The 25,485-nt window shown below is 41.0% G+C and overlaps 4 protein-coding genes across 5 annotated transcripts in view; 2 read left to right on the forward strand and 2 right to left on the reverse strand.

The window, feature by feature from the left end:
* chmp3 (charged multivesicular body protein 3) lies at positions 1 to 4,397 on the reverse strand. Of its 2 annotated transcripts, XM_026152260.1 has the most exons (7): positions 4,320 to 4,397; positions 2,782 to 2,962; positions 2,204 to 2,264; positions 1,726 to 1,905; positions 1,473 to 1,594; positions 1,146 to 1,260; positions 1 to 1,003 (listed from the first exon to the last, which is right to left on the reverse strand). In XM_026152260.1, exons 2-7 carry the CDS (start codon positions 2,824 to 2,826, stop codon positions 864 to 866), a joined length of 663 nt encoding a protein of 220 aa, XP_026008045.1. In that variant the 5' UTR covers positions 2,827 to 2,962; positions 4,320 to 4,397; the 3' UTR covers positions 1 to 863. The 2 variants fall into 2 exon arrangements, with proteins under 2 accessions (XP_026008045.1, XP_026008044.1); XM_026152259.1 differs by lacking the exon at positions 4,320 to 4,397 and having other exon boundaries at positions 2,782 to 3,008.
* Positions 4,398 to 4,496: 99 nt separating this feature from the next.
* hspa4l (heat shock protein 4 like) lies at positions 4,497 to 12,774 on the forward strand. The gene is made up of 19 exons (XM_026152258.1): positions 4,497 to 4,920; positions 5,867 to 5,924; positions 6,021 to 6,161; positions 6,307 to 6,429; positions 6,520 to 6,619; positions 6,714 to 6,847; positions 6,936 to 7,180; positions 7,278 to 7,354; positions 7,446 to 7,597; positions 7,728 to 7,834; positions 8,844 to 8,977; positions 9,357 to 9,553; positions 9,846 to 9,920; positions 10,271 to 10,414; positions 10,643 to 10,768; positions 10,888 to 10,995; positions 11,512 to 11,631; positions 12,066 to 12,227; positions 12,317 to 12,774. Exons 1-19 carry the CDS (start codon positions 4,814 to 4,816, stop codon positions 12,506 to 12,508), a joined length of 2,502 nt encoding a protein of 833 aa, XP_026008043.1. The 5' UTR covers positions 4,497 to 4,813; the 3' UTR covers positions 12,509 to 12,774.
* Positions 12,775 to 13,765: 991 nt separating this feature from the next.
* On the forward strand, positions 13,766 to 20,251 carry plk4 (polo-like kinase 4 (Drosophila)). Its single transcript, XM_026151296.1, has 15 exons — positions 13,766 to 14,024; positions 14,887 to 14,982; positions 15,230 to 15,325; positions 15,903 to 16,017; positions 16,142 to 17,120; positions 17,196 to 17,284; positions 17,365 to 17,681; positions 17,786 to 17,890; positions 18,007 to 18,109; positions 18,221 to 18,370; positions 18,457 to 18,685; positions 18,796 to 18,898; positions 19,146 to 19,283; positions 19,372 to 19,478; positions 19,847 to 20,251. The coding sequence occupies exons 1-15, from the start codon at positions 13,995 to 13,997 to the stop codon at positions 19,956 to 19,958; spliced, it is 2,769 nt and encodes a 922-aa protein (XP_026007081.1). The 5' UTR covers positions 13,766 to 13,994; the 3' UTR covers positions 19,959 to 20,251.
* Positions 20,252 to 21,261: 1,010 nt separating this feature from the next.
* The window catches only part of itpk1b (inositol-tetrakisphosphate 1-kinase b), a 33,156-nt gene continuing 28,932 nt past the window's right edge, over positions 21,262 to 25,485 (reverse strand). The window contains exons 9-11 of the mRNA XM_026151297.1: positions 24,694 to 24,761; positions 24,400 to 24,562; positions 21,262 to 23,858 (exon numbers count right to left, since the gene is read on the reverse strand). Of these exons, the coding sequence (XP_026007082.1) occupies positions 23,593 to 23,858; positions 24,400 to 24,562; positions 24,694 to 24,761 (497 nt within the window). The 3' untranslated portion in view covers positions 21,262 to 23,592. The remainder of the gene's footprint in view (positions 23,859 to 24,399; positions 24,563 to 24,693; positions 24,762 to 25,485) is intronic.

Genomic DNA, 25,485 nt, shown 5'->3' on the forward strand with positions numbered 1-25,485 from the left:
TTACTGGTAACTGTCAGCTTTATTCTTAAAAGTTAATTTCTTTTTTTCTCCAAGACATAGAAAAAATATACACACAGTACATCCACAGTACATACGTTCTGAACACCCAACTTATTTCCTCTGCTTGTTTCTGTTTAGGAGGGAATCATGGGGATGAAGTCAAACATTTAACGAGCTGACTGCTAATGTCAAAAAAACAAACAAACAAAAAAAAAGTAAAGTAGTATGCGTGGAGTTTCCGATCAGTGTAACGTGTATAGCCACAGAACGAACAGACACATTTTGACTGGACTGTACAGAAAACAAAAAGTGAACCCCATCCACCAACATCTAGTGTTTCGGATTTTGTAGGTTAACTACAGGTAAACGGAACAAACAAAATAATAATAATTTGATCCTAAGTGATTAAAAATACAGCTGAATGGCCATTTCTGATGTGACTTGTCATCAACAGTTATTCAGTCTGTTGCATTTGGGATCATAAATACTTCCACAACCAGTCTAGAATAACTTTGGACAGAAGAAGAGTATGATGAAGCACTGTAGGCACAGCAGGCTTTTCTTACTTACAATATGTACACCTTCTTACCCTTCTGCTTGACTTTGGATAATAAAGACTTACCCAGGGTTTACCCTTGATAATTATACACAAAAAGCAAAAACGTATTTTCTTCTGGCTGAGTAAACCAGATGACTATCGAAAAATTGACTGTCGTAGCACAATGTTAACCCCAAATGATTATGTGAATTTATAACAAGAAGCGATGAGGATACTCGAAACTGTAACCTCTGCACCAGAATGATCTCTGTCCTTCACGGAGTGAGCCACCTGACTTCGACAGGCAGCACAGCGGCAGTTCACCTTAGCTCCTCAGGGCTGCCAATCTTGACTGCATCTCTTCAATGTCCTCCTCTGACTCTTCATCTGAAGCCGCAGTGGCTCCAGCGGGCTCCATTTCAGGCAGGGCATCTGTGACTTTGTTCGGTGCTTTGCCAAGGGCACCTGACAAGAGAAAGCAGAACCAGCGTTTTCAGTGTTTTGACTTTATAGCTGATCTGTGGTTCAGACTTAAACTCCCTAAAAAACCCCCCAAAACAAACAAAAACAAAAATGTGACTTTGAGCTGTGATTTTATTTTTGTCACCTGCTGTGATATCAAAGAGGATCCTGTCGACTTCCTCCTCCGCTGCTTCCTCCATCTCCTCTCCGTCTTCCATGCTCTCAAAAGTATCTTCCATCATTTCCTCAATGATACCAGCCTGAAAGGTAAATATGCCAAGTTTTAGCTTTACTATGAAAAGTTGTGAAATTTCTTTGGCACAACAATTAAATTGATCAAAAATTTAACACAACTGTAACTAAAATAATATCTCAAATTCAACAAAGCAAAATAAACAGAATTAAAATATTAGACAACATCAGTGACACAGTGTAACAATCACGTAACAATAATATCATGGTAAACAGTGACCTTCGTCATCTCCTTCGACAGCTCCCTCATGGTGGCCTGGATCTCTGGGATTTTGACTAGATTGTGCATGGCTTTCATGACGTCTGTGCTCTTCTGCATTGCTCCAGCAACACGCGCCACAGCTGAAAACACGCAAAACAGATTTCCTCAGTGACAGAGAAGAGCATTGATGATCACAATGTCATTAGAAAACCTGCTCTAAGTGACAAACTAAGAACGCCCTCCTCCCCATCTTGTGCGCTGCCACACTCACCAAGCTGATTCTTCATGCTGAGAACTACAGAGTTCATCTGTGCTTTGGAAGCGTGAAGTTTTGTGACAGCTCGTTTGGACTGAATCACCTCCTTCGCAAGCACCACGCACACATCTTTCTGTCCCTTTTTGGCAGCGTCTTTGATGGATCGTTTAACTTTTTCTTCTTCTCTTTGAATATCTGAAACCAAAATATGTCAATTTCATTACACAGACAACACACAATTTATCAGGTCTTTGATTATATTTATTACATATACAAAAAGCTAATTTGGTATCTTTATGACTTACTGAGTCAAATGATTATTTTACACCTTCCAGATGAATAATTAAATGACAGCAATTATCAGACAATTCAAATACATTGTACTTACACTAGATTTATAACTCCTCAGTTTGGTTATCAGATATTTAGGTGAAAGTGATATAAACTGAATGTAAACGGTCCTGGAAGTGTCAAACTCTGGCTGTAGTCTTACCTCGAATTTGTCTGTCCACCACTCTCATTTCCTTCCTGATTTTATGATTCCACTCCTTAACCTGAAAGAGCACATTATCTTATTAAAACATGACACACTCTCTGTGTCTCGGCCAGCTACAGGTGGATGTACATGTAATATTCGTTTTAACACGGGTGTCGCAATACAACGACGCCATGTACAGCTGCTAATATGTAATGGCTCATAAGGTTGGCTAAAGTGAGGACAGCAATGGTTTGTTTACAGTGAAGACTTATATTAGCATGTATGCTAACAGGCACACTACTATAGAAAGCATAAATCGGCTAATGGACACCGTATACAAGCGTGTGATCTTAAATAGTGTAAAAAAAAAAAAAAACTATGTAAGCTAATGTCAAACTTGTTGTTGTTGTTTTTTCAACTAGAGTGCTGTTGACTACTTAATTATCAGCCTGAAGTATCAACATACAGGACGGACAAGCCCTAGCTGTGTGACAGCTAACGTTAGCAAGGATAGCTAGAGCCACTGTCTTTCTTTGCTTTTTGTCCACACAGCTCTTAAAGACAGGTTCTGGTCACCATCAGTCAGTACTTACCAAATCAGCTGCTGGCTTCTCCTGTGATTTCCCGAACAGTCCCATCGTAAACAATGTGTTAAAAGGCAAGCTAACCTATTTGACTTGAACTAGCTGGCTAGCACAGCCTGTTAAACTATCACTTCCTGTTCTGGCAAGGGGCGCCGCGGGCTGAGTCCGAATATGAGTAAACATTCACGTCCTCAACAAGAAAACAGGGAAATAAGAACAAGTGTTCAAATAAAGCTGAAATCGAACGAGACACTCAGCAGTGACGTGTTATGGGTTTGCCCTAAAAAAAAACTGAAGGCATTTGGATCGAATCAAAAAGAAAGGTATTACAGTTTCTTTTTAAAAAATCTCTCTATTCTCATTTTAGTTTAGTCTTTATCATTTTAAGAGTCTGCTATATTATTATATTTTATCTTTTATGAATATAGTGTTAAATAAATAATAACAAGGTCTTCGATGTCATGTGCTGCTGTTCATCTCAGGTTGCATTTATGTACTTGTAAAACTGGCTAAGGACCTGATTTTATTATTATTATTATAAATATTTTAATTATGTTATTTAATTATGTAAAACCTTAGAATTTAAAGAATGTGTGCATTTTTGTTTTGTTGTGCCATTTAATACCATGACTTTAAACACTATGAAACCCCCCCAAAACTCACAATTAAACATTTATTTTGGAGATAGATAGATAGATAGATAGATAGATAGATAGATAGATAGATAGATAGATAGATAGATAGATAGATAGAACAATATGACAGCAATTTTCCGTTATTGTGTTGCTTTGCTAACAACTTGCGGAAATCTGAATAGGCTGTAGTCAAAGTTTAAAAATATTCAAATAATATAATATATTGGGTAAAGTATAATAATATAAAACACCCCCTAAAACTAATTTTTGTTTTCTTTCTACTGATATAAAATCATGTCTTTATTACTATGCACCGGTTGGCATAAGGCTGTTATGTGTGATTCTATCTTTACTGGAAATTGCCTTTTGTGTGACACGCTTACCTAACTTAAACACGATTCCTTAATCCAATAATATAATTAATATATACATTTAGGCCTTTTATCTGGAACATTTTATCTTATGGTAGGTACCTAAACAACTTAGCCAGAAAAGTTATGTATATCATATTTTGTTTAAACAAAGAAGTAAACATAAACAGATAAAACGCATTGAAATAAAACCAATGAATGAAATGAATATAATTCAATGTGATTACGCGCAGTGCAACCCTCTGTTGTCATTTCCATGGAGATAAGACACGTAAACAGCAGCGTCATATGTCGCTATAAACAAATGTTTGCAATAACAGTAAATATTACTGTACCGACTTAATAAACTTGTATGTATAAGCAATATATCGTCTTAGGGCACTCTAAGCTTTACCTCTCGCAAACAATGCTTTCAGGTAGCGCTTACGTACCACTATCTCATCAGATATGATCTAGCTATCAGTAATGTTAAAGTCATAGATATTATAGTTGTATGCGTATTGATTTTGAGGCACGTGAGATGTGAAGGTAGAAACTGTACCTGCAGGTTAAATTTAGGGTAAAATTTACGTCAGGCCCGTGCCGATTACCGATGACGTACTCAATGGTCCCCTTTTCCAGGTGGTTCTAGATTTTTCTGTTATCGATTGGTTGCCGCACCAATCACGTAAGGACATTGGGTGTGACGCAGCCAATCACAGGCGTACGTGGGCGGGTCCGAGGAGATACAGTCAGTCGGAGCCGCTGGGTGATGTTAGGGCTGCCTGGGAGTGGGAGAATCCGCTCTGGACATCATTGCTCTCTGGGATTACACTGAATGAGTTTGCTATAAACAGCTTTACTTACATAACAGCTAGTAATTCAGTTAGTGCACGCTCGGCTAGCCGTGTCGTATATTTTCAGAGCGGACGACACGCTTAAATAAATTTAAAATTAGGAACAGACCGCCATTGTGTGTTATTTTTCCCCCTTCCTCCTAGGTGTGAGTGCGGTCATTTGCGGAGGATAACTTGGGTGAATTTAAGAGCGCTCAATATGTCAGTGGTAGGCATTGATGTGGGTTTCCAAAATTGTTACATCGCTGTGGCCAGGAGCGGTGGCATTGAAACCATTGCCAATGAATACAGTGACAGATGCACGCCGTAAGTATAGCCGAAATATTGACAGACATCATCGCCGTGTAAGTGTGGTCTGCCTGTGAGTTTGTTACGCAATGTTTGCAACTGGAGGCGCACTGACTGAGCGGTGTGATGCACAGGAAGGCAGCAGGGATGGTGGCGGCGGTAGTGATGCGGCCTTAGTTCATTTCCCGTCACAGCAGGTTATTATAGGTCTTTTTTAAATAACAGTTTATTTTTGTAGGTAGTTGAGATGTCTCCTGGCTATCACCACCGAGCTGCGCAGTGCACGACAAGCTGACTCAGTTAACCTACTTGTATTGTACATGTTATTTTGTTTAATATGCGTTTTAAAGTGTTTGCATACTGTACAGACATCAAAGGATAACGAATAGGTTTTGACATGGTATAACGATAATGCGTCAGTTAAGGCCCGTCTACAAACTGCATCTTTAACGCATGCAAGTGCTTGATCAGAAGTGACAGAGGATTAAATCCCAGGGTGAATGTAAGGAATCAACTTGGCGGACTGAAACAAATCATCTCCAAGTGGGTCTCCGTTTCTGTAAACTGAATTTGCTGCAGCATCCGTGGAAAGGAGACTGAGAGGAGCATTGCACCTTTAAGTGCATGAGGATATTTTTCTGTGGCAAGGTGAAGCTAGGGAGTGACTTGTCACTGCTAGCCAATGTGAAATGAATCCTTGTGTGAGGAGAAGCGTTGGTCTTTGTCATTAAACACAACGATTTTCCTGTTTTTTCTCTCTTTATTTTGGATAGAAAAAGCTTAATTTTCAAGGTGATCTGCTATGTCTCACTGCCCTAGTTTGTAGTTCTTGTTCAGACACTCTCCCCCGTGAACTATCCCTCATGGCAATGCTCAACATTTCAGTTGGCAGCCATCGAAATTGCAGTTCTTCTTCGTACGCCACATCTGTTAACAGGATTACTTCTGTTTGTTTCCCATTAAGGGCCTGTGTGTCTTTGGCCTCCAAAAATCGCATGATTGGAAATGCAGCCAAAAGTCAAGTAAGATCATCCATGAAATTTTATTTTTGGCAGACACATTACATCTTCAAACAGTTGTCTTTTTTTAATCTTTGCTAAGTATTTCCTTTCTTTCAGATTATAACAAACTTCAAAAATACAGTCCATGGCTTCAAAAAGTTCCACGGCAGAGCATTCGATGACCCATTTATCCAAGCAGAAAGACCTAAACTGCCTTACAGCTTGCATAAGCTGGCCAATGGAACCACTGGAATTAAGGTAAAGTACTTTACATCTTTTTCACCACTTCCCATTTTTTTCCCCCCATCATTGCTTTTTCCATCAACTTCCAAGCAACCGATCACCTTCACCCTTTTGGTTTTTAATTTGCTTCGGGTCTCCCTAAATGCTTGAGTGTTCCTAGGTGCGTTACTTGGACGAGGATAAAGTGTTCACAGTTGAGCAGATCACGGGGATGCTGCTCACCAAGCTGAAGGAGACGTCAGAGAGCGCCCTGAAGAAGCCGGTGGTGGATTGTGTCATCTCTGTGAGTGATGAAAACGGTGCACAAGACTTGTCGGTGTAATTCAGAACGCGGTTTTGAGGAGAACATTAAGATTTGTACTCTGCTTTACAGGTCCCAAGTTTTTTCACAGATGCTGAAAGGCGGTCGGTGTTCGATGCAACTCAGATTGCAGGGCTGAATTGCTTGCGGCTAATTAATGACACCACTGCAGGTCGGTGTTCTTGGATACATTAGTAACTTTATGAAGTGGCCATAGTCAAACATGGAACGTAAGGGTTGAAAATAAATGTCTTGTCTATGAACAGTGGCTTTGGCTTATGGGATCTACAAGCAAGACCTTCCTACACCAGAAGAGAGGCCGAGAAACGTGGTATTTGTGGACATGGGGCATTCGTCATTCCAGGTGTCTATCACTGCCTTCCACAAAGGCAAACTCAAGGTTAGCCTTTTGCCTTCCTTCTCGTCCTCCAGCTGCATCTGCTCTTTTGTTCTTAAATTCTAAACTCCGTATCAATCTGGTGCGTCAGGTTCTTGCCACAGCATTTGATCCATACCTTGGAGGGCGTAATTTTGATGAGGCATTGGTAGATTACTTCTGCGAGGAGTTTAAGGGCAAGTACAAGCTCAACGTGAGGGACAACCCGAGGGCTGTGCTGCGGCTATACCAGGAGTGCGAGAAACTGAAGAAGCTCATGAGTGCCAACTCCTCCGACCTGCCTCTAAACATAGAGTGCTTCATGAATGACATTGATGTTTCCAGCAGGATGAACAGGTAAAAACCTATTTGTTGTTGTTTTTTTTTTTCATCTCAATAAGCACACTTAATGTGGATATCTAAATTGTTTTTTTCCAATGTTTAAATCCTCCAGGTTACACTTTGAAGAGATGTGTGCTCAGTATCTCATGAGAGTTGAGATTCCATTGAAATCGGCCCTTGAACAATCAAGTACGCCCCTTAGAGTTATTAATTCATTAATTGATATTAATGTTAAACAAAGGAAGAATCTGCTCAGGAATGTGTATGTTTTGTCTGGCAGAGTTGAGTCGGGATGATATCTGTGCAGTGGAGATAGTTGGAGGAGCCACAAGGATCCCGGCTATCAAAGAGAGGATCGCCAAGTTCTTCTGCAAAGACATCAGCACCACACTCAATGCAGACGAAGCTGTAGCAAGAGGCTGTGCACTGCAGGTTGGAAGATCCTCAGATATTAACACCCAGTATTTCTTTCCAATGTAATATGAAAAAAAATAGTAGTGATAAAATGGAGTAAATATGTGTTCGTCTTTGTGGTTTTGCTTGTGCGTATGTGTCTGTGTAGTGCGCAATTTTGTCACCAGCATTTAAGGTTCGGGAATTCTCTATCACTGATGTGGTTCCTTTCCCGATTACTATGCGCTGGAAATCACCCACAGAGGATGGATTGGGGTAAAGATAGCACCACTCTACAAGAGACAGTGTTTTTTGTGATTATGTGTCTGGAGGACAAAAACTGGTTTATGTATACATAAATATATGTATTTCTACCCTGTTTATAGGGTAGTCCTAACCTACAGTACTGTGCAAAAATCTTGAACCGCTTTCAATTCAATCTTTAACTTTCAATTCTTTATATTTTGTAAAAAAATATAAATGCAAGGTGAAGGTGAAAAAAATGGAAATAGGTTCAGCAGTTTAGTTCATTTCAGTAAAGATGAGGGGACTTGGAAAGGACATGACTTTTCCTCTTCTGTAGATGGTTTTTAGGCCTGTCACCTTTTTCTCCTGCGCTCCACTTGTCACTTTATTCTCAGATTTTTTTTAAGGACACCCTGCACACCATTCTGATGGTAACAAAGTGCCTAAAAATACCATTTAAAACTGGTCCTTTGCTAAGTTGTCTGTTATGTGTAGATACAGCATCGATTCGTCACCTGAGTTAGGTGGTGTTTTCATGCTAGAGTGATTCATAGGTCAGTGTAACTGGTTCAGTAAATAAAAACATTCTGAAAATTGTCAGTGACTGAACTGAAATTGAGGGGAAAAAGCAGCCAGTGTCCAAAGAAGAACTTTGAAAGACCTTCAGAAAGCCTGAAGAACTATTGCTTAAGACCACTTTTAAAAACATGAGGGGTAGCTCAAGACTTTTGCACAGTACTTTAATCGAAAATATAATAAATACCTAAGAGGTCTAGATAAGAGTTGATTATATGGGCATTAATCTAGTGACCTTTTTCATTACTAAAAACTAAAAGTCTGCACTTCAATCACATATTGACTGATGTACAAAATACAAAAACTGTGTCTTTGTCTCAAACATTATGGAGGCCACTGTATGTATACTTACTGCTTTTTGCTCCTCCAAATAGACGAGTCAGCTCTAGGACACAGTATCTGCTGACTGTGATTACTTTCCATTGCCTGACTTTGCTTTTTTTTTGGCTAATTTGTGCTACAGAGAGTGCGAGGTGTTCAGTAAGAATCATGCTGCTCCTTTTTCCAAAGTGATTACCTTCCACAAGAGGGAACCCTTCGACCTTGAAGCCTTTTACAGCAACCCTCAAGAACTGCCCTACTCCGACCACAGGATAGGTAATGGTGCTAATTCTGCTCTATTAGCATCAAAGTGATCAGTCCTTACTTGGTTTTACATAGACATTGCATGTATGCATGTATCAGGTTCCTTTAACCAGCTGCACAAGTATGCAGAAAGAGGCGGCTAATGTAGGTGCGCTAAGTAGCTGGCCCAACAAATTGGATGGCAATTAGGAGTAAGGGAAGCAGGTTCTCGTGTGACTCAGCCGAACATCATAATTATCTGTACTGTATGTGTATCACCATGTGGTGGGTGGGTGTGTTTTCTCAAGTGGGATATCTTTTTTTTTTTCTATGCAACTGCCAGTTTCCTGTCACAAGAACATGTTGAGGTCCTATTAAAGAAGCCGCTCCTTTTCTTTCCATCTGCTTCCAGGCTTTTTTTCAGTACAGAATGTGGTTCCCCAGCCAGATGGTGACAGCTCTAAAGTGAAAGTCAAAGTGCGCGTCAACATCCACGGCATCTTCAGCGTGTCCGGCGCTTCTCTGATTGAGAAGCAGAAAGGAGAGGGCGAGGACATGCAAACTGATACAGAGCCAGTGGTGCAGAATGAGAGCAGAGCAGAGGAGCAGGTAGGATTATTGTTGCCACAGTCACTCTTGTGATGCCACAGATGTCAGCTGGTCAGTTTCTTTGAGCCGTTCAGAGTTAAAGCACAACAGCTATTGGATAGAATGGGTACTATTCTCATAAAATTTATGTTCCTTATTGTTTATCAGTGGATTTCCGCCACTTAAAAATCAGCTTTTTTGTAGTTTTTTGAAAGATACTATCATTAATTGATCTTTTATATGCAATGAAAAATATCTAATGCTGTGACACCTGACTTAAATCTTCGTTAAAATAATTATGTATGTGTCTCAGATCAAAATGCAGGTGGATCAGGAAGGCCAAACCCAAGGGGAGCCGCAGAATGAGGATGCCAGTTCCAGCAGTAAGGTTAGTCAGGCTGCGATTTAAGGATGCTTTAAAACTGCATGTTTTTCTTGTTTGTTCTTGCTCATATCAGACTGTATTGATAATAAGACAAGCAGAACCCTGATACTGATATTGTTGAGACATGCTTTCAATTAAATTAAGTATTAAGTAATTCATGTATTGTCACAGATTCTGTATGCGAGCTGCTGAATTCATGTCAGCGCTGCTCATTGATGCATCTGTGCTACAATTAGATGGACTCATGCAGTATTAATTAGTCTATAAAAAAAAATAGATGATTATTTTGGCAAGGTGCCCCATGTTTGGAAATCCAAAAAGGCCTCATTGTGTTCTCTGGTTTCCAAATTTAGGAGGGAGCAGCTGGTGAGAAGCAGGACCCAGCAGCAGGAGGAAGCAAGCCCAAAGTCAAGGTGAAGAGTATCGATCTTCCCATTGTGATCAACAACATTCGACAGCTTGACAGTGACGTCCTTTCTAACTTTGTGGAGTATGAGGTGAGTGTTGCAGGTGGCCTTTGGAAAAAGCCGAGTCATGCTCTGATACAAGGAATTTTATATCTATGTATGAACATCTACTGTTGTAATATATTTATGACAGAAATCAGGACAAGCACAGGTTTTATTCAGAAATGTCATACTGTAATATCGTATGGCACGCCTTGGTTGAATCATCCGTAACTTTTTTTAAATTTTTATTCATTCATTTTAATTTTTTCATCATAGCGTCAGATGATTATCCAGGACAAACTGGTGAAAGAGCTGAACGACGCAAAGAATGCTGTGGAGGAGTATGTGTATGATCTGCGGGACAAACTTTGTGGGATTTATGAAAAGTACATCACTGAGGGGGTAAGTAGTACTTTTTGCATCTATTATAGCAGCCCCCATGTTGCAGTAAACGACTATTATATCTGAGACGATGTATGAAGAACTGATCTGTATAAACATTTCATGTTTGTTAATAACAGGACAGCAACCGGCTGACGCTGATGCTGGAGGACACAGAGAAGTGGCTCTATGAGGATGGGGAAGACCAACCCAAACAAGTCTATGAGGAGAAGCTAGATGCACTTATGGTATGTTTACATTTATTACAAGAAAGATTTTGCAGACTACTGCATACAAAAAAATATTTATGCCCCAAATGCTAACTTTTAGTAATTTGATTCGATGTAAATTTTCCATTTTGTTACATAAGTAAATAAACCGGTTCTAATATAGCGCTTTGCTACTCTGCTTGAGCACTCGCTCATACAACATGTCTCATTCACCCATTCATACAACCACCAGCCTTATGATTAGTAGATGACCTGCTATATCTCCTGAGCCACAGCTACTACTTAGCACGCATATTTTCCTTAATGATTACTTGCTTAAATAAACCTTTGATTTTATAAATCTCAGTGGCACTTTACCCAGAATTGTTGCTTTATGTTCATGTTTCATTCATTCATTATATAATCTTATAGATTGTAATTTATGCTGTGATTTGGAACTTTCTAAAAGTTACGTTGAATAAAGAGTAAAGATGTAAGAATATTTTAAAGTGGTAGTAGCTTTCAATGTTAACGCAAATTTTTTTTATTCTCCAGAGGTTGGGCCAGCCCATTCAGGACCGGCACAGGGAGCATGAGGACAGGCCGAGAGCATTTGAGGAACTGGGAAAGAAACTGCAACTCTACATGAAGTTTGTAGATTCCTACAAACAGAAGGTAAGCCCTCTTCTGACTGTGATGTTCTTCCATTACTCCTTTACAGGAAAAAGACAGAAGTAGGATTTGTGTTTGGAACTGCATGTTTTGTGCAGTGCGTTACAAATACTGTGTTATGCGAACAGGAAGCGTGATAAGACATGTACACATAGATGACTTGACACTTATAAGAAATACAGTCTGTAACTGATACTTGAGGTATGTGACAAAATAACCATTTATTTTTATATTTTACTGAGAGAATATGTTGATGGTGTCTTAATATGTTTATATCCTTGATCTTGTATTCTAAGTGTTTAAATTATTTTCGTATTTTAGCTTATATAGTTTAAAGTGTATTTTGTTATGGGAAAAATATAATAGGATGACTTTGTTTTAAAAGAGATACATTTTAGACCTGCTAAAGGTTTTCTTCGTCAAAAACTCTTTCCCAGGACGAGCGATTCCTTCATTTGAGTGCAGAGGAAATGAGCACTGTGGAGAAGTGTGTGACTGAAAGCATGGGCTGGATGAACAGCAAGATGAATGCGCAGAGTAAACTTGCTTTAACTCAAGACCCAGTTGTCAAAGTAGCAGACATGATCGCTAAAATCCAGGTGTGTGATCCGCTTTTTAAGATCTAATAATCTTCTTCCTTTAGTGAGAATGACATCTTCTGATTCTCCTTTGCTTGCTTCTTCTCCAGGAGCTGGAGGACATATGTAATCCAGTGATCAACAGGCCAAAGCCCACAGTGGAGGAGGCCCCCGAGGTGAACGACCAAACCAGCGGAGCTCACAACGGCCCGACGGCTAAGCAGGGAGGAGCGGAAGGAAAGAGGGAAGCAAAGGGGAGCCAGCAGACGAAGCCGGGCACAAAAGAGATGGAGGTGGACTGAGATCTGTGTCCGACGCGCAGACTCCGCAACCATCAACGCGTTTACCGTCACACGGCATCTAGACAGGCGCAGAAAAATCAACACCTGGGAACATTTCTCAGTCCTCATCAACCACTTATGTGGATCTGTTTTTTTTGTGTCCTCTCCCATTGGATTTTACCATTTGAGGTTTTTTGTTTTCATCCTTACGTGTGACACTGGTGTGCTTTAGTCTCTCAAAGGTTTGCCATACTAAAAAAATTAAAGAATGCCACAATAGATGAAAATATGAGTCTGTCGTAAAACCGATTCCTTCGTATCTCACAGGAAGGTACGCTTTGTGTTTTGCATTCCACGTGTCTCTTAAGTGTCCAATATCACCCATAAGAGAAATAGACAGTGCTGTCCATGCAACTGCTAGTGCAAACCTTTTAGTTAGTATACAATAATACAAATTATATTTGTATTCAACGAGTTCGAAGAGATATGTCCGTGTCTACAAACTGTAAATATTATTTTAGTAAACAAAAGCAGCCAGCATAGACATGTACATAGAGAACACATTCTAGTGTTACAATGGAAATGCTCATATACCAAGTTTCCTTTAGTGATTGGTTGCCTATTTCCTTTTTTTTTTTTTCTTGCATTTTTCCATATTTAATTGAAGGTGGGGGAAAAAATAAACGCATTTGTCTGCAAGACTAATTTGTACGTGTGAAATGATTGATTTTCAGAAGAAAGTGGCCATCTGTGCTGTACTTATGTTTTCAGATGTGATATGGAAAGTTTCAATATATATATATATATATTGAAAGTCATTTGTAGCAGTCATTTACTCTTAAACATGCATTAACCTGTAATGTTTATAGATGGCCTAAGAAACCAGATCCCGCAGAGTGAACATGAGTCCAGGGAGAAAGTACCTCAGGTTACTTTAAGCCCAGGATCCTCTTACTGTGAGGAATGTTTTGCCTTTACTGCACATTATGGTTCTCCATTTTTGTTTTAAAACAAACTTTCTTTGTCAGCAAACCAAGACAAATGAGAGGTCGAGTCCTGTGATTAAAGCTGATTTAAAAAATTAAAAGAAAGTTACTGGATTAATTCACGATTAGATAACATTTTCTTTAATAATACACGTATCATTTAAATTTATAATTTTAAAAGTAGTAGCTGATTCCATATATGCAGTTCCTGTGTCTGGACGACCACTGATATTAAATTAAATGTAGATCATTGAAGCTTCATGTAACTCCATCGCAGACACGGGGCGCTTGGAGGAGGCGTGACAAAGCTTAATGTTGTCAAGTGACGCGGGGTGTGACGTAGCCACGGAGTAACGGGCGGATATTTTCAAAATGGAAGATATGGCAAAGTTTTGGAGGGGAACGCGAGAACAACATTTATTCGTCGTGTGAGGACTCCTGTAGCGGCTATCCATGCACTCTGCCTATCGGGGAACATTATTACAAACCTGCACGCGTCTGCGAGGCGAAAAGCCGCCACGATGAGTGTTTCGATCGGAGATAAAATTGAGGTGAGTGCTTTTGTTGGGCTAACGCCCACAAGCTAGCGTCCACTCGGACTGATGGCTTGTTCTCGTGTCAAGTCAAAGGCTGGAGTTACAAGTTAGCTAAACAATATCGCACTGAGAAGGAAAAAAACACTGTTTGCTTAATATAATGGGGATATGTTAAACTTTTATTTAGTCATAGCTAAATATTATACTACTTAACATCAATTACTAAGGCGATAGTTCAGTTTTTCGTTTTTAGCTTGTTTCACGTGTCGTAAAGATATCGCTCTTTACGATTGCCTAAATGTATTCTTCTTCTACTTATTATTATTGTTGTTATTATTATTTAGTAGTACTAGTAGTAGTTAATGTAGTAGAAAATGTCAACATCGTCTCTGCGGGTGTGTAACCATGCTCCCCCAGGACAGACATTGTTGTGTCGCGTCAGTTTGGGACCCGTCATGCTGCTTGGAAACGGCTACAAGTGGGTCCTCATTAGCGGGAAGAGACCCGGGATAATTAAAGGTTTTGGTTGGCCATATGACGGCGTCAGGTGTTAGTGGCTTGTTTGACAGTTAACGTTTGTTGTGGGTGGATTTCTCCCGTGTGGAGTCGTTGGTGGTTGTAGAGAACAATCCAGCAGGTCGCAGGTTACGGGAAGGATGTTTGACCAAGTTCTTCGCCATGGCTTTAACAACCTGACTGCTGACTCCCATGCTAGCAGAGATGAGAAAGGAGGTTTTTGTTATGATCAGGAGTCGAGGATCGAGGTGTTTGCTTTTAAAGCTCTCGCTTCCCGTGGGATTTAAACTTAAAAATGAAATCATGCTCACATTTTCCTGCAGATGCGTTGTTTGTACAACTTCTCTTTTTGTGCACGCAGGACTTCAAGGTCCTCACTCTGCTCGGGAAGGGCTCCTTTGCGTGTGTTTACCGGGCCAAATCGGTGAAGACTGGTCTGGAGGTTGCCATCAAAACGGTGAGATAATCTACATCTTTATCAGTGATGCTGTAAAATTGTAAACTTGGAACTACTGGGTTATGACATATGTTGCCTCCCGTGGGGTTCTTGTGGTCTCTTGACCCGCCCCACAGATGAGCTCTCAGTGTTTCGTTGCCATTGTGGGTGGGAAACTGATTATTAGGATCAAACCAAACTGTACAACATGCCACGCTGAGCCGATGAGTGGCAGGCGTATAATTATCTCTGTTGTTCCCATCTGCAGATTGACAAAAAAGCAATGCACAAAGCCGGCATGGTCCAACGTGTGAGGAACGAGGTGGAGATTCACTGCCGACTGAAGCATCCTTCCATACTGGAGGTAACGCTGACAAGCCACAGATGATTTCTTGCCATGAAGTGCTTGATACACAACACCAACCCTGCTGTTTATTTAAATTTGCCTTCTCCTGTAGTGTATCTATACAATATACATTTTCTGTTTTTTTATGCATCACACACAGTTTAATGATGCACTTTAATAATTTGAAACGTGTGAATGCTTGCTTAGTGTGAGATTTACAGTTAAAGTTAACACCAGTGCTGTAGCTGTAGGGATTCCTGTGTCTTTGTGGGACTGTTGTGTTTGATGATGCATATATCAGCTTTCTGTATTGTTGTCATGGTTATACAGGGCGTCCTTGATAGTACTTTGTGTAGGCGCGCCACCGATTTGTTTCCACTTCACTTAATCAGTAGTCTGGCTAATCTTCAGCTTTAAAGATTAACCAGGAAAGCAGGCAGTGGTGGTCCCACTGACACAGCTTTCAGGACCACAGTAGTACAATCATTTTAAAATCCAGTCAGATATATTCTATATTTTGTTCTTTCTCAATGTTTCCATATTTTGAGACGATGGTAAATGAATCATATTGTTATGTCTTTTGTTTTTGTAAAAGCTTTACAACTACTTTGAGGACAGCAACTATGTGTATTTAGTGTTGGAGATGTGCCACAATGGAGAGATGAGTCGGTACCTCAAAGAGCGAAAGATGCCTTTCTCTGAAGATGAAGGTCAGGCACATGTGTTTTTGTTTAGAAGCCTAAATATGAGTTGTGTTGTCAGCTTTGTGAGTTGCTACTACTGTAAAAAACCCCAAAAACAAACCCCAACAACAACTTTATTTTCGCCCCACAGCGAGACATTTCATGGACCAAACAGTGAAAGGGATGCTTTATTTACATACTCATGGGATCTTGCACAGAGACCTGACTTTGTCCAATCTTCTGCTGACCAGCAACATGAACATTAAGATAGCAGACTTTGGCCTGGCCACTCAGCTCAAACTCCCAAATGAAAAGCACTTCACCATGTGTGGCACACCAAACTACATCTCCCCAGAGGTGGCCACTCGCAGCGCCCACGGGCTGGAATCAGATGTTTGGTCACTGGGATGCATGTTCTATGCTTTCCTGATGGGTCGCCCTCCATTTGACACAGACACGGTCAAGCACACTTTGTCCAAAGTGGTTCTCGGGGACTATGAGATGCCTACCCATGTTTCTCTGGAGACTCAGGACCTAATTTATCAGCTGCTGCAGAAAGACCCCGCCCAGCGACCCAGCCTCTCTGCAGTACTGGACCACCCATTCATGACCCAGAGCCTGCTGGTCAGGACCAAAGAGCTGGGGCTTGGGGATGACGGGTCCATTGACAGTGGCATTGCCACCATCTCCACAGCCTACACCTCCTCCACCTCTGCCAGCAGCGGCAGTCGCCTCCAGAAGCGAACCAAGCACATGATAGGCTCTGCTCTGCCTAATCGCATGGCACCCATCCCAAGCCTTCCACGCCAGCCCAACAGTGCCTGTTTTGAGGATGGAGACCAGTGGCAGCAGCAGCAGCATCCGCTGGAAAGGTTCAACAGAGAGGGCAGGAGCAGGGCGGCTCATGGTGTAGAAAGCGGAGAGCCTCATTCTCGCTACCTGAGGAGGGCTCACTCTTCAGACCGTCCCATGTCCACTTCAACAGGTTCAACTCATGCTGAGCTGGGGCGATGCCACTCAGAGGAGACTCTGGCTGGTATAGGACGCCCAGTCTTCCCCGTGTCCTCCACTCCACACCCGTTTTCAGAGCACGGAAGACTCCCATCTCCACCTGTCAAGCAGCCAGCAAAGTAAGCAGTCAGTCTATTGATAATCTTTTTTTCTCTCAGGTTATTGAGACTAACAGATGACACTCTCTATTTCAGTTCTGGGTATTTTTCCACAGAGACCGCACTTCCACCAAATTTGCAATTTCAGGACTTAGAGGGAGTTTCTAATTGGCTCAACACTGAAGGTAAAATAACACTTTTGTGCTCTTTTGGTTGTTTTAATCATGACTACAAAGTTTTCCAAAAGTTTTGCTTTCTTTCTCAGCCTCTGGACAGAGGTCCGCAGATAGCAGCGCCCACAGCAGTAGAGGACCTTTAGGTGTTCACAACTCCTGGTCAGATAAGCCCATGAGCCGAGGCGCGAACCTTCACCCCAACCTGCACCACCAGCTTCTTTCCAACTCCGACTCATACAGGGAGAACATCCCTGGATTAGAGTTCCAACCTCCTCCTGACAGAGAGTTAAAGCTCTCTTCAACCAAACCCAGTACAGATAAGCCGAAGAAAACGCTGAGAGACGTAATCCCGCCTCTGTGCGCCTCCCGACTGAAGCCGATCAGACAGAAGACCAAAAATGCTGTTGTAAGATTTTAATCTTTTTTTTTTTTCCTTTTTTTTTAAATTTCTATGTGTGAACAGTGGATATATTTTTAGATATCTCATCTTTTTTCTTGTCTTCTATCCAGGTGAGCATTTTGGACACGGGTGAAGTTTGTATGGAGCTGTTAAAATGTCAGAGTGGTCAAGAAAGAGTCAAAGAAGTCCTCCGGATTTCCTGTGATGGCTCAATGGTACAGTTTCTGTAGGGCAATCAGCATTTATCATGCAGTTACTTAATAAATCTTTCCATGTTTGAAAAAAATCTTCAGTCTTGTAAGTTGTGGCTTATTATGACCATCTGCTGTAGGTGACGATATACCAGCCTAATGGTGGAAAAGGTTTTCCTGTGCTGGACTGCCCGCCAGCTCCTCCAGAAGATATTCTCATTTGTAGCTACGAGGATCTTCCAGGTATTCTGACGGATGCATCCCACCCATTAATATCAGATTAAAAAAAAAAAAAAAAAAAGTGAAATAAAATTGTAATTGAGCTTTTTTTTTTCTTTCTTTTTTTTGTCACAGAGAAATACTGGAAAAAGTACCAGTATGCCTCCAAGTTTGTTCAGCTTGTTAAATCCAAGACTCCTAAAGTGACCCTTTACACCAAGTATGCCAAGGTCATGCTGATGGAGAACTCTCCTAACGCGGACCTGGAAGTTTGCTTTTATGATGGTGAGTCCGAGGTGTTTGCTGAACGTCAGTAATGAGGTGGCTGAGCTGATGAGTCTAAATTAACGTGTAATAACTGCATCGTGCAGGCGCAAAGACCCACAAGACGTCCGAACTTGTGCGAGTGGTGGAGAAGAGCGGGAAATCGTACACTGTGAAGGGCGAGGCGGGGCTGAGCGGCCTGAGCCCCGAGTGCCGGAGGTATGTGGAGCTGTCGGACGAGGGCCACGCCATGTGTTTATCTCTCGAGGCCGCCATCACTGCAGAGGAGCAGCGCAGCACCAAGGACGTCCCTTTCTTCCCCATAACGATTGGCAGGTGACAGGAAAATTCTGGCCACCTCGTGACAGCTTTCCTTTCTTTTTTTTTTTTTTTTTGTTATATTTCTCGTCTTGCGTGACAAATGTTTGTTTTCTTTTACTTCCCAGGAGACCCGTCAGCTCAGACGCTCCAGGCTCATCGTCTGCGCCCTCGCACCCGGTTCCTCCAGATACAGCATCACCTCCTAAACCTCCACAAATCACTCCTTCGGTAAGTTCTGACATTACAGGATAAAATGAAGAATAATGTGGATTTCCACGCCAGACGCTGAGACGTCTCAGGCAAAAACATGTCGTGTATGCAGTGTTCACTGGTTTCAGGCAGACGGATTCTTTCCACAGTACAACCAGAAGACTAATAGTGAAAAAATCAAAACATAAAAACAGCACCTGGAGTCATGTGTGGGTGTGCAGGCCGTGATGAGATCTGCATTTGATTTTTACTGATTTATTTCTAGATGATTTCCTACGATGGGTCTGACTTCACCACAGCCAGCCTGAGTAAGAAAAGCTCCCCAGTGCGACAGGACCTCATCCAGAGCACAGGAAAGGTGGTCAAGTCGATATTTGTGCCAAATGTTGGATGGGCGTCCCAGGTAATAGATGACTAATTAATATTTTAAGACTGGGAATGTGAATTGACACTTTGACAAAAACCAAATCCTTGTTTGTTTGTATCTGTAGCTGACGAGCGGAGAGGTTTGGGTGCAGTTCAACGATGGTTCTCAGCTGGTGGTTCAGGCAGGAGTTTCCTGCATCACCTACACGTGTCCAGAAGGGAAGATCACCAGGTATGAAATACATTAGAAATGTCTTCTGTGTTCCCTTTAAGAGCTGTTTTAAAAACTTTTGTGAGAGTAGAAGTTTTTAATATGGCCATTTCAGAAGCCCCATCCACCTGCTGTTCACATCTTTTGTTTGCATGTGGCAGCCAATCAGAAGAAAGTTTTCTTAAAGATAATGGAAATGGAGCTGAAGGGCTTGTTTCACACAGTTGATGAACTGAGTGCTGTAACAGACGCAGAGTGGAGGACAAAGTAGCCCGAGAATAAAAATACAGAGCTTGTTATTTGCTGGATCTTTGGCCAGCTTTCCACACAGAAGAAGCTGCAGTGTATTTGTATGGCACAAAAAGTAAGAAGTGGTGTGTTCTCTGCAGGTATAAGGAGAACGAGAAGTTGCCCGAGCACGTTAAGGAAAAGCTTCACTGTCTCTCGACCATTCTCGGCCTGTTGGCGAGCCCGGCAGCGCGTCACCTGCAGTCCCATTAACACCTTGTGTATAGAGGCCTGTCAAAAAGCTGGAAGTAGCATTAGAAACCGTCATTTCTCTTCTTGTAAATATCTTCTATTTGTGTTGTTTTTACATGTACAGAAGACTGAGATTATGAAAAGATATATTTTTATTTTAATAAGCAGCTATTTTGTATAGTGTCTACATTAGCCCTGTTGGAAAACTTAGTGTTTGTGTGTCTTGTTTTTTTTACTGTTTCCTACTACTATGAAATGTGCGACCGATACACACTGAAACAATAAAACATCTGGAGGCCGGGTGGAGGATCGCTGCACTTTCTTTTGCAGTCTTCTCTTTGCACTCCGTATTATGACAGAACTGTGTAGAAAAGAAATTAAAGTATTTATAGCCAGTTTATGGTTTCAGTAATAGAGAATTCATAAGCATAGTTATGGTAATATAACTGAAACTTAGCTGGCAGTTACCTCTCTTTATATCTAAAGGAGAAAAATGAGGTTAGTTACTCAAAGTAAAGTCTGTCACTTAAAATCAGTGGACCTGAAGTTTTAGAGCCCTGATAATTCACATGGTACAGGAAGAAAAGTAAATACCGATTTCTTTGGTGCTCAAATATTTGCATCCAGACGAGCTCCTTTTGGAAATGTGGTGCTAATTATTTCAGTCGATGTACGTGGAGTCCTGCTAGCGGTTAAACATAAATGGTATTCACCAAGACCTCTTACTAACTCGTTATTCTTGCATCATTCAAATTTTTCCAGACCAAAATACCACACAGAAACTGCTTTGGTTTTATTTGGTTAAGACATTTCATATAATACAAACCCATCACCGATTAGCTCAATGAAGCATCTTTATAGATTTGGGAGCTAAGAGCTAAACTGCTGTAATAGAAAGTCATTAGAGTGGATGTTTTGTTTTGAGATAAAATAGGTATTTTGGGTAAACTTTCAAGGATCATTTTTCTATTCTTTTGTCAACAACTCATTTATATAGAAGGAAGGCAAACCATTAAATATAAGTTATTTAAAAATAAAACTAAACTGTCGTCTACATGATGTAAATAGTGGAGTTGTACTTGTGGAGCCATTTTTCACTCTTAGTGACGGCTAAAAACACTTCGCACTACAAGCTATACTCACACATTTTATGTACTGGAAGTGCTTTTTATCCATCCCATACACTCATACGCACATGGCTATATCAAAAAGATATCCTTGCGGACTCAAATCTCCGACTCTCTTATAAGCAGGTGAATCACTTGAGTATGATTGTTGTAAAACTTTAAGAAGAAAAAAAAAAAAGCAGTGAAACACACCCAGAGTAGTTTCACATGTTTATTTTGCCCTGTTGAATTGGCCATTTAATTAAAAAAGTCACAAAATTGAGGATTCTTCTCGATTACAGAACCGATACAAAACGACATACTGTACGGATGCAAGCATAGGCGCATATACACGTACTGTACAAGACACCCAAGAAGTACACATTCAGGTGGAAGCCGGGAGCATGATGACACCATCTGGGTTGCAGAAATGACCAAGAGTGGGATTAACCATTTATATTTCCCATTTAGAAGCACAGTAAAGAACACGAGATAGGACACAGTATAGTGGCGTACACAGATACTCAGCCTTTTCCAATTTAAACAGGGACTCGACCACAGCTTCCTAGGTGAGGAAACACCTAGACTCATTTTAACCTGGTGTGGTACTTTTGAATTTATTGTTGCTTCACTACATTCTGAAGGCAAATCAAAACCAGGATACTCAGAAGGGTTGTTTACACATGTAGCGAAGGCCAACTTCCACTGTGCCGTCGCTCTTCTTTTGTCCCAGAGAGATGCTGGTGAGGTGGCCGCAATGACACAAATATATCCGCTCACAGGGCAAGCAAGAGGACGGTGGGTTCCCTTGGATGCTGATGGAGGAAAGAAAACAGCAAGGGGAGCTCTCTGGGACAAGAGAAGGAACGCAGTAATCTGTATTTGCTGCAGGTTGGCACTCATTTCCCACTAGATGCTAGAGGGATGCAACAACCGCTCAGCTGATCTGTCCCTTTCACGTCACCTGAACAGCAAGACCCAGAATTTTACCGTCCCTCTACGTAAATCCCCACTTTTTCAAAAACATCACTGCTTTCATTTATATAAAACATTTCCCCCATAAAATCTCAAAATAAAGTTGCTCTTAGTAGATGTAAGGACATTATAAGATTTTAACAAACTCGTTAAAAAAAAAAAAAAAAAATCTCACAGTGAACACTGGGAACGACAGCTGGACCTCCACCTACTCCCTTCACTTAAAATGTGACACAAATACAGCAGCTGGAACAGCAGACAGGTCAGAGAATAAGGTTTGAAGCACATGAGTGGATTGGACTGTTGGTTTAGTTAACTGGAAGAAGCGCTGAGAGACAATAAAGCTGAACAAATAACTCAATTATCTCAGACTGTTCAGATGAATACTCACTTTAGTTGGGTATTCAAACACAAACACACACACACACACACACACACACACACACACACACACACACCTGATTTTCTTATTAATCCCAAGTGACAAGCTATACAGCAGCCCCAAGTCTGTCCGTCGGTCAAGTTTGCCTCAGTTTGCTCGCGTGACAGATACAAGCAGTGAAGACACTTGGGGAGTCTGTTTAAGGAGACTACAACCCCCACTGGAATTCTGAAAAATCATGGAATTTCTCGGAAAACATCCACAGACAGATAACATGGGAATGTGATCCTCATCTTACTGCACTGGAGCGACTCAAACTGCGACTCAAAAAGGATGTAGTTTGTTTATCTAACACACAGAAAAACACCCCCACCCACACACCATAACAATCATTACGAAAAGAAACTTGGTCACATGGTCATGGAGATTTTATCCTCTTAAGATTTGAAAAATAATGCTCTTTTTCTTTTCTCCTCCTACACTCAAATTATATTTAATGGCACTCGGGAAAGAAAAAAAACAAAACACTGCTCCCCTGTTTGTTTAAACCAATAAAACAATCTCATCACTCTCTGCAGTCGATTGGCCACAGTCACATAGCAACCTGGGATCTGTGGAGTAGTGTTCAAATGCCCAAACGCCTCCTCTCTCTACGCCCTTGCACGTAGCACTCAGTGGTATTGACCAGAATACAAACACACATCACTGGCACAGTTGGCCACAGTGTAAATGTGCCTGTGTGTAAGTGAGTGTGAGAGAGATACAAGGGATCATACATTGCACATCTAGTGGCACATCATTCTCCAGTCCTGATTCGGCCATTCTAATTAGTTACCTCTTCTGGACCCTTTCATCACAGAGACCTCACGCAAGAGAGAGAAAAATAAAATCAGCTATTAGACAAAAGTTCCCAAAGCTCACATTACAGTACTGTTAAAGTCTCATTAGACAAAACGAGGGAAAAAAAGGCAGAGGAAAAGAAAAGCTTACATCCAATCACCATTATTTCCAATAACTATATAGGAAAAAGGTTTGTGTCTCGATTAGATATATTATCATCATTAACATCATATTTACTATGATTATTAATTATTATTATTATCACCACTGTCATCCGTTATTTGTTCAGGGATCAAATAGGGAGGTAAGGGGATGGGAGAGAAAGAAAATAAAAGAAAAAAAAGAAAGTCAGTCACTGGGAGGAAGCCTTGGTAGCTATCGTGGAGACACAGTGCTGCTGGAAGTTGGGTGACATAGAGTTGCAGCCCAGTCTCTGCAGCTCTTTTCCCAGCATGCTGCAGCAGCCCGGGGCTGGCGGGGCAGTGTTGGGTACCGTGGTGCTCACCGGGAGGCTTTTGGGCTGTTCGCCGGCAGGAGGAAAGTCAGGGTTGTGGCTCTGAAGCACGCTGCTGATGTGGTTAAGGAGGTCGTTGAAAAACTCGGGGACGCCCTCGTAACCTGGAAAGAGAAGGCAATATTAAGAAGAAGAAAAGCAGTGACTTCTGGCTGTGTGCTAAATAAACAATATTCTACCTAAATTGTTCTTATAAAGCTGCTCCTGGACACTAAAGGGAACATAAAAGAATTTTTTTCCCTTTAGTGTCCAGAAGGACCCTGAACTTCATATTACATTAAAATAAGACTCATACTTAAAGAGGTTTCTGAGGTCATAGCTCAAAAGAGCCTAGGTCTGTGTTCCCATACACCTTGCAAAAACAGAAGTCGCCCCCTGCTGGCCATTAGAAAGAATGCAGGTTTAAGGTTTTCTGCACAAGCTTCATGCTCTCTTGTGGTTAATAAAAAGCAGAAATGCAGTTAGCAGAACCTGTAGCTTAAACAGTTTAGGATTACACAGGTGAAGGCTGCTCTAAGGATGGATTCATTATAACTCCCAGTAAAATCGGAGGTTTATTTTCCACTTAATGAGCAGATACTTTAAAGAAGATGATTTATGTGTGTGTGTGTGTGTGTGTGTCTGTGAGATTGAGGCTGTGCCTACCTGGGAATGCATTGATGTCAATGACAGCGTGCTGGCCTGTTTGATTGTTGATGATTACATCGATGCCAAACAGGGACACGCCCAGTGCTTCTCGCAATGACCTGGACAATTCTCTGATGACATCATCACTGGGTGGCTGAGACACTCCCTCCACGTTCTCTCTCTGGGTGAAACAAATATTAAAATGTGCATTAGCTACACAGCCTTTAAAAGTCAGGGTTGTGGCCCTGAAAAGAACAAAGACATTAGAAAAGAAACGAGATGACATTTCATTCAGTGACATTTTGGACGTACCGAGGTCAAGTCTGAGGACGACTCTGGTTTGGAAACATTGTGGCTGTTGAAGAAAATGGCTCTCCTGTCTGAAGCAGAAACAAAGGGAAAGGGTGAGGCGGAATTTTAAAGAGTGTTGACTACACGAAACATAAGAAACTCCCAAAGAATTAGTTCCCAAATCACTTTTCCGACATCAATGGAAAATGTTCGCTCCATGTGTTCCTACCATACACTTTCATGTAGATCAAATAAAACATAAGAACTGGTGAAAAATATAACTTCATTATTGAGAAACCTATTTAAGCCTAAAAATGTGACAAAAAATGCTGACCCGTTGAGATTAGTTCCTCATCATGTCCAATTATACATCTTCTCTTCCTGTCCCCACAGTGACTTCTACATTTTTTAAGGCTTTCAATATCTGTGACTAAAGGTAGGATTAATTATTGATAATCATAAAGGCTGCAAAACAGCAGTACTTAGCCTGAGGAACTGTAACCAATGCAAACAATCAGTTTAATATGTAGCTCATGATCCTGAACTAAACAGACTGTTTATGCAAGAAAACAACTTCAGAACAAGGCGGCTTTATTCCTGCAGCCTTATGTCAGACATCAGCTGTGGGTTTACCAGTCTGTTATTCAAATTTAAAAAATATCAGCAGGTTAGGGCATGAAGTGGAAGCAAATTATTAATTATTTTAAAAATGAACAACCTTGCCTGCCAGTTATACTGTTTGCTTATTTCCATGAACCCTCTGACAGTATGTTGTTTTGAATTTTCTCAATAGAGGATACACCAGACCGAAGG

Source organism: Astatotilapia calliptera, chromosome 19, assembly GCF_900246225.1.
Source record: "Astatotilapia calliptera chromosome 19, fAstCal1.2, whole genome shotgun sequence".
Lineage (NCBI taxonomy): Eukaryota > Metazoa > Chordata > Actinopteri > Cichliformes > Cichlidae > Astatotilapia > Astatotilapia calliptera.

Excerpts from the sequence above, each read along its gene's own strand:
- chmp3 (XM_026152260.1), bottom strand. The coding sequence starts at position 2,826 with ATGGGACTGTTCGGGAAATCACAGGAGAAGCCAGCAGCTGATTTG. Across the intron at positions 1,261-1,472 it reads TGTCGAAGGAGATGACGAAG|GCTGGTATCATTGAGGAAAT; the intron begins GTCACTGTTTAC and ends TTTACCTTTCAG. Across the intron at positions 1,004-1,145 it reads CCTCTTTGATATCACAGCAG|GTGCCCTTGGCAAAGCACCG; the intron begins GTGACAAAAATA and ends TTCTCTTGTCAG.
- hspa4l (XM_026152258.1), top strand. The coding sequence starts at position 4,814 with ATGTCAGTGGTAGGCATTGATGTGGGTTTCCAAAATTGTTACATCGCT. Across the intron at positions 7,598-7,727 it reads CAAGAGGCTGTGCACTGCAG|TGCGCAATTTTGTCACCAGC; the intron begins GTTGGAAGATCC and ends GTGTCTGTGTAG. Across the intron at positions 8,978-9,356 it reads CTACTCCGACCACAGGATAG|GCTTTTTTTCAGTACAGAAT; the intron begins GTAATGGTGCTA and ends ATCTGCTTCCAG.
- plk4 (XM_026151296.1), top strand. The coding sequence starts at position 13,995 with ATGAGTGTTTCGATCGGAGATAAAATTGAG. Across the intron at positions 18,899-19,145 it reads CTCCACAAATCACTCCTTCG|ATGATTTCCTACGATGGGTC; the intron begins GTAAGTTCTGAC and ends ATTTATTTCTAG. Across the intron at positions 19,479-19,846 it reads CCAGAAGGGAAGATCACCAG|GTATAAGGAGAACGAGAAGT; the intron begins GTATGAAATACA and ends TGTTCTCTGCAG.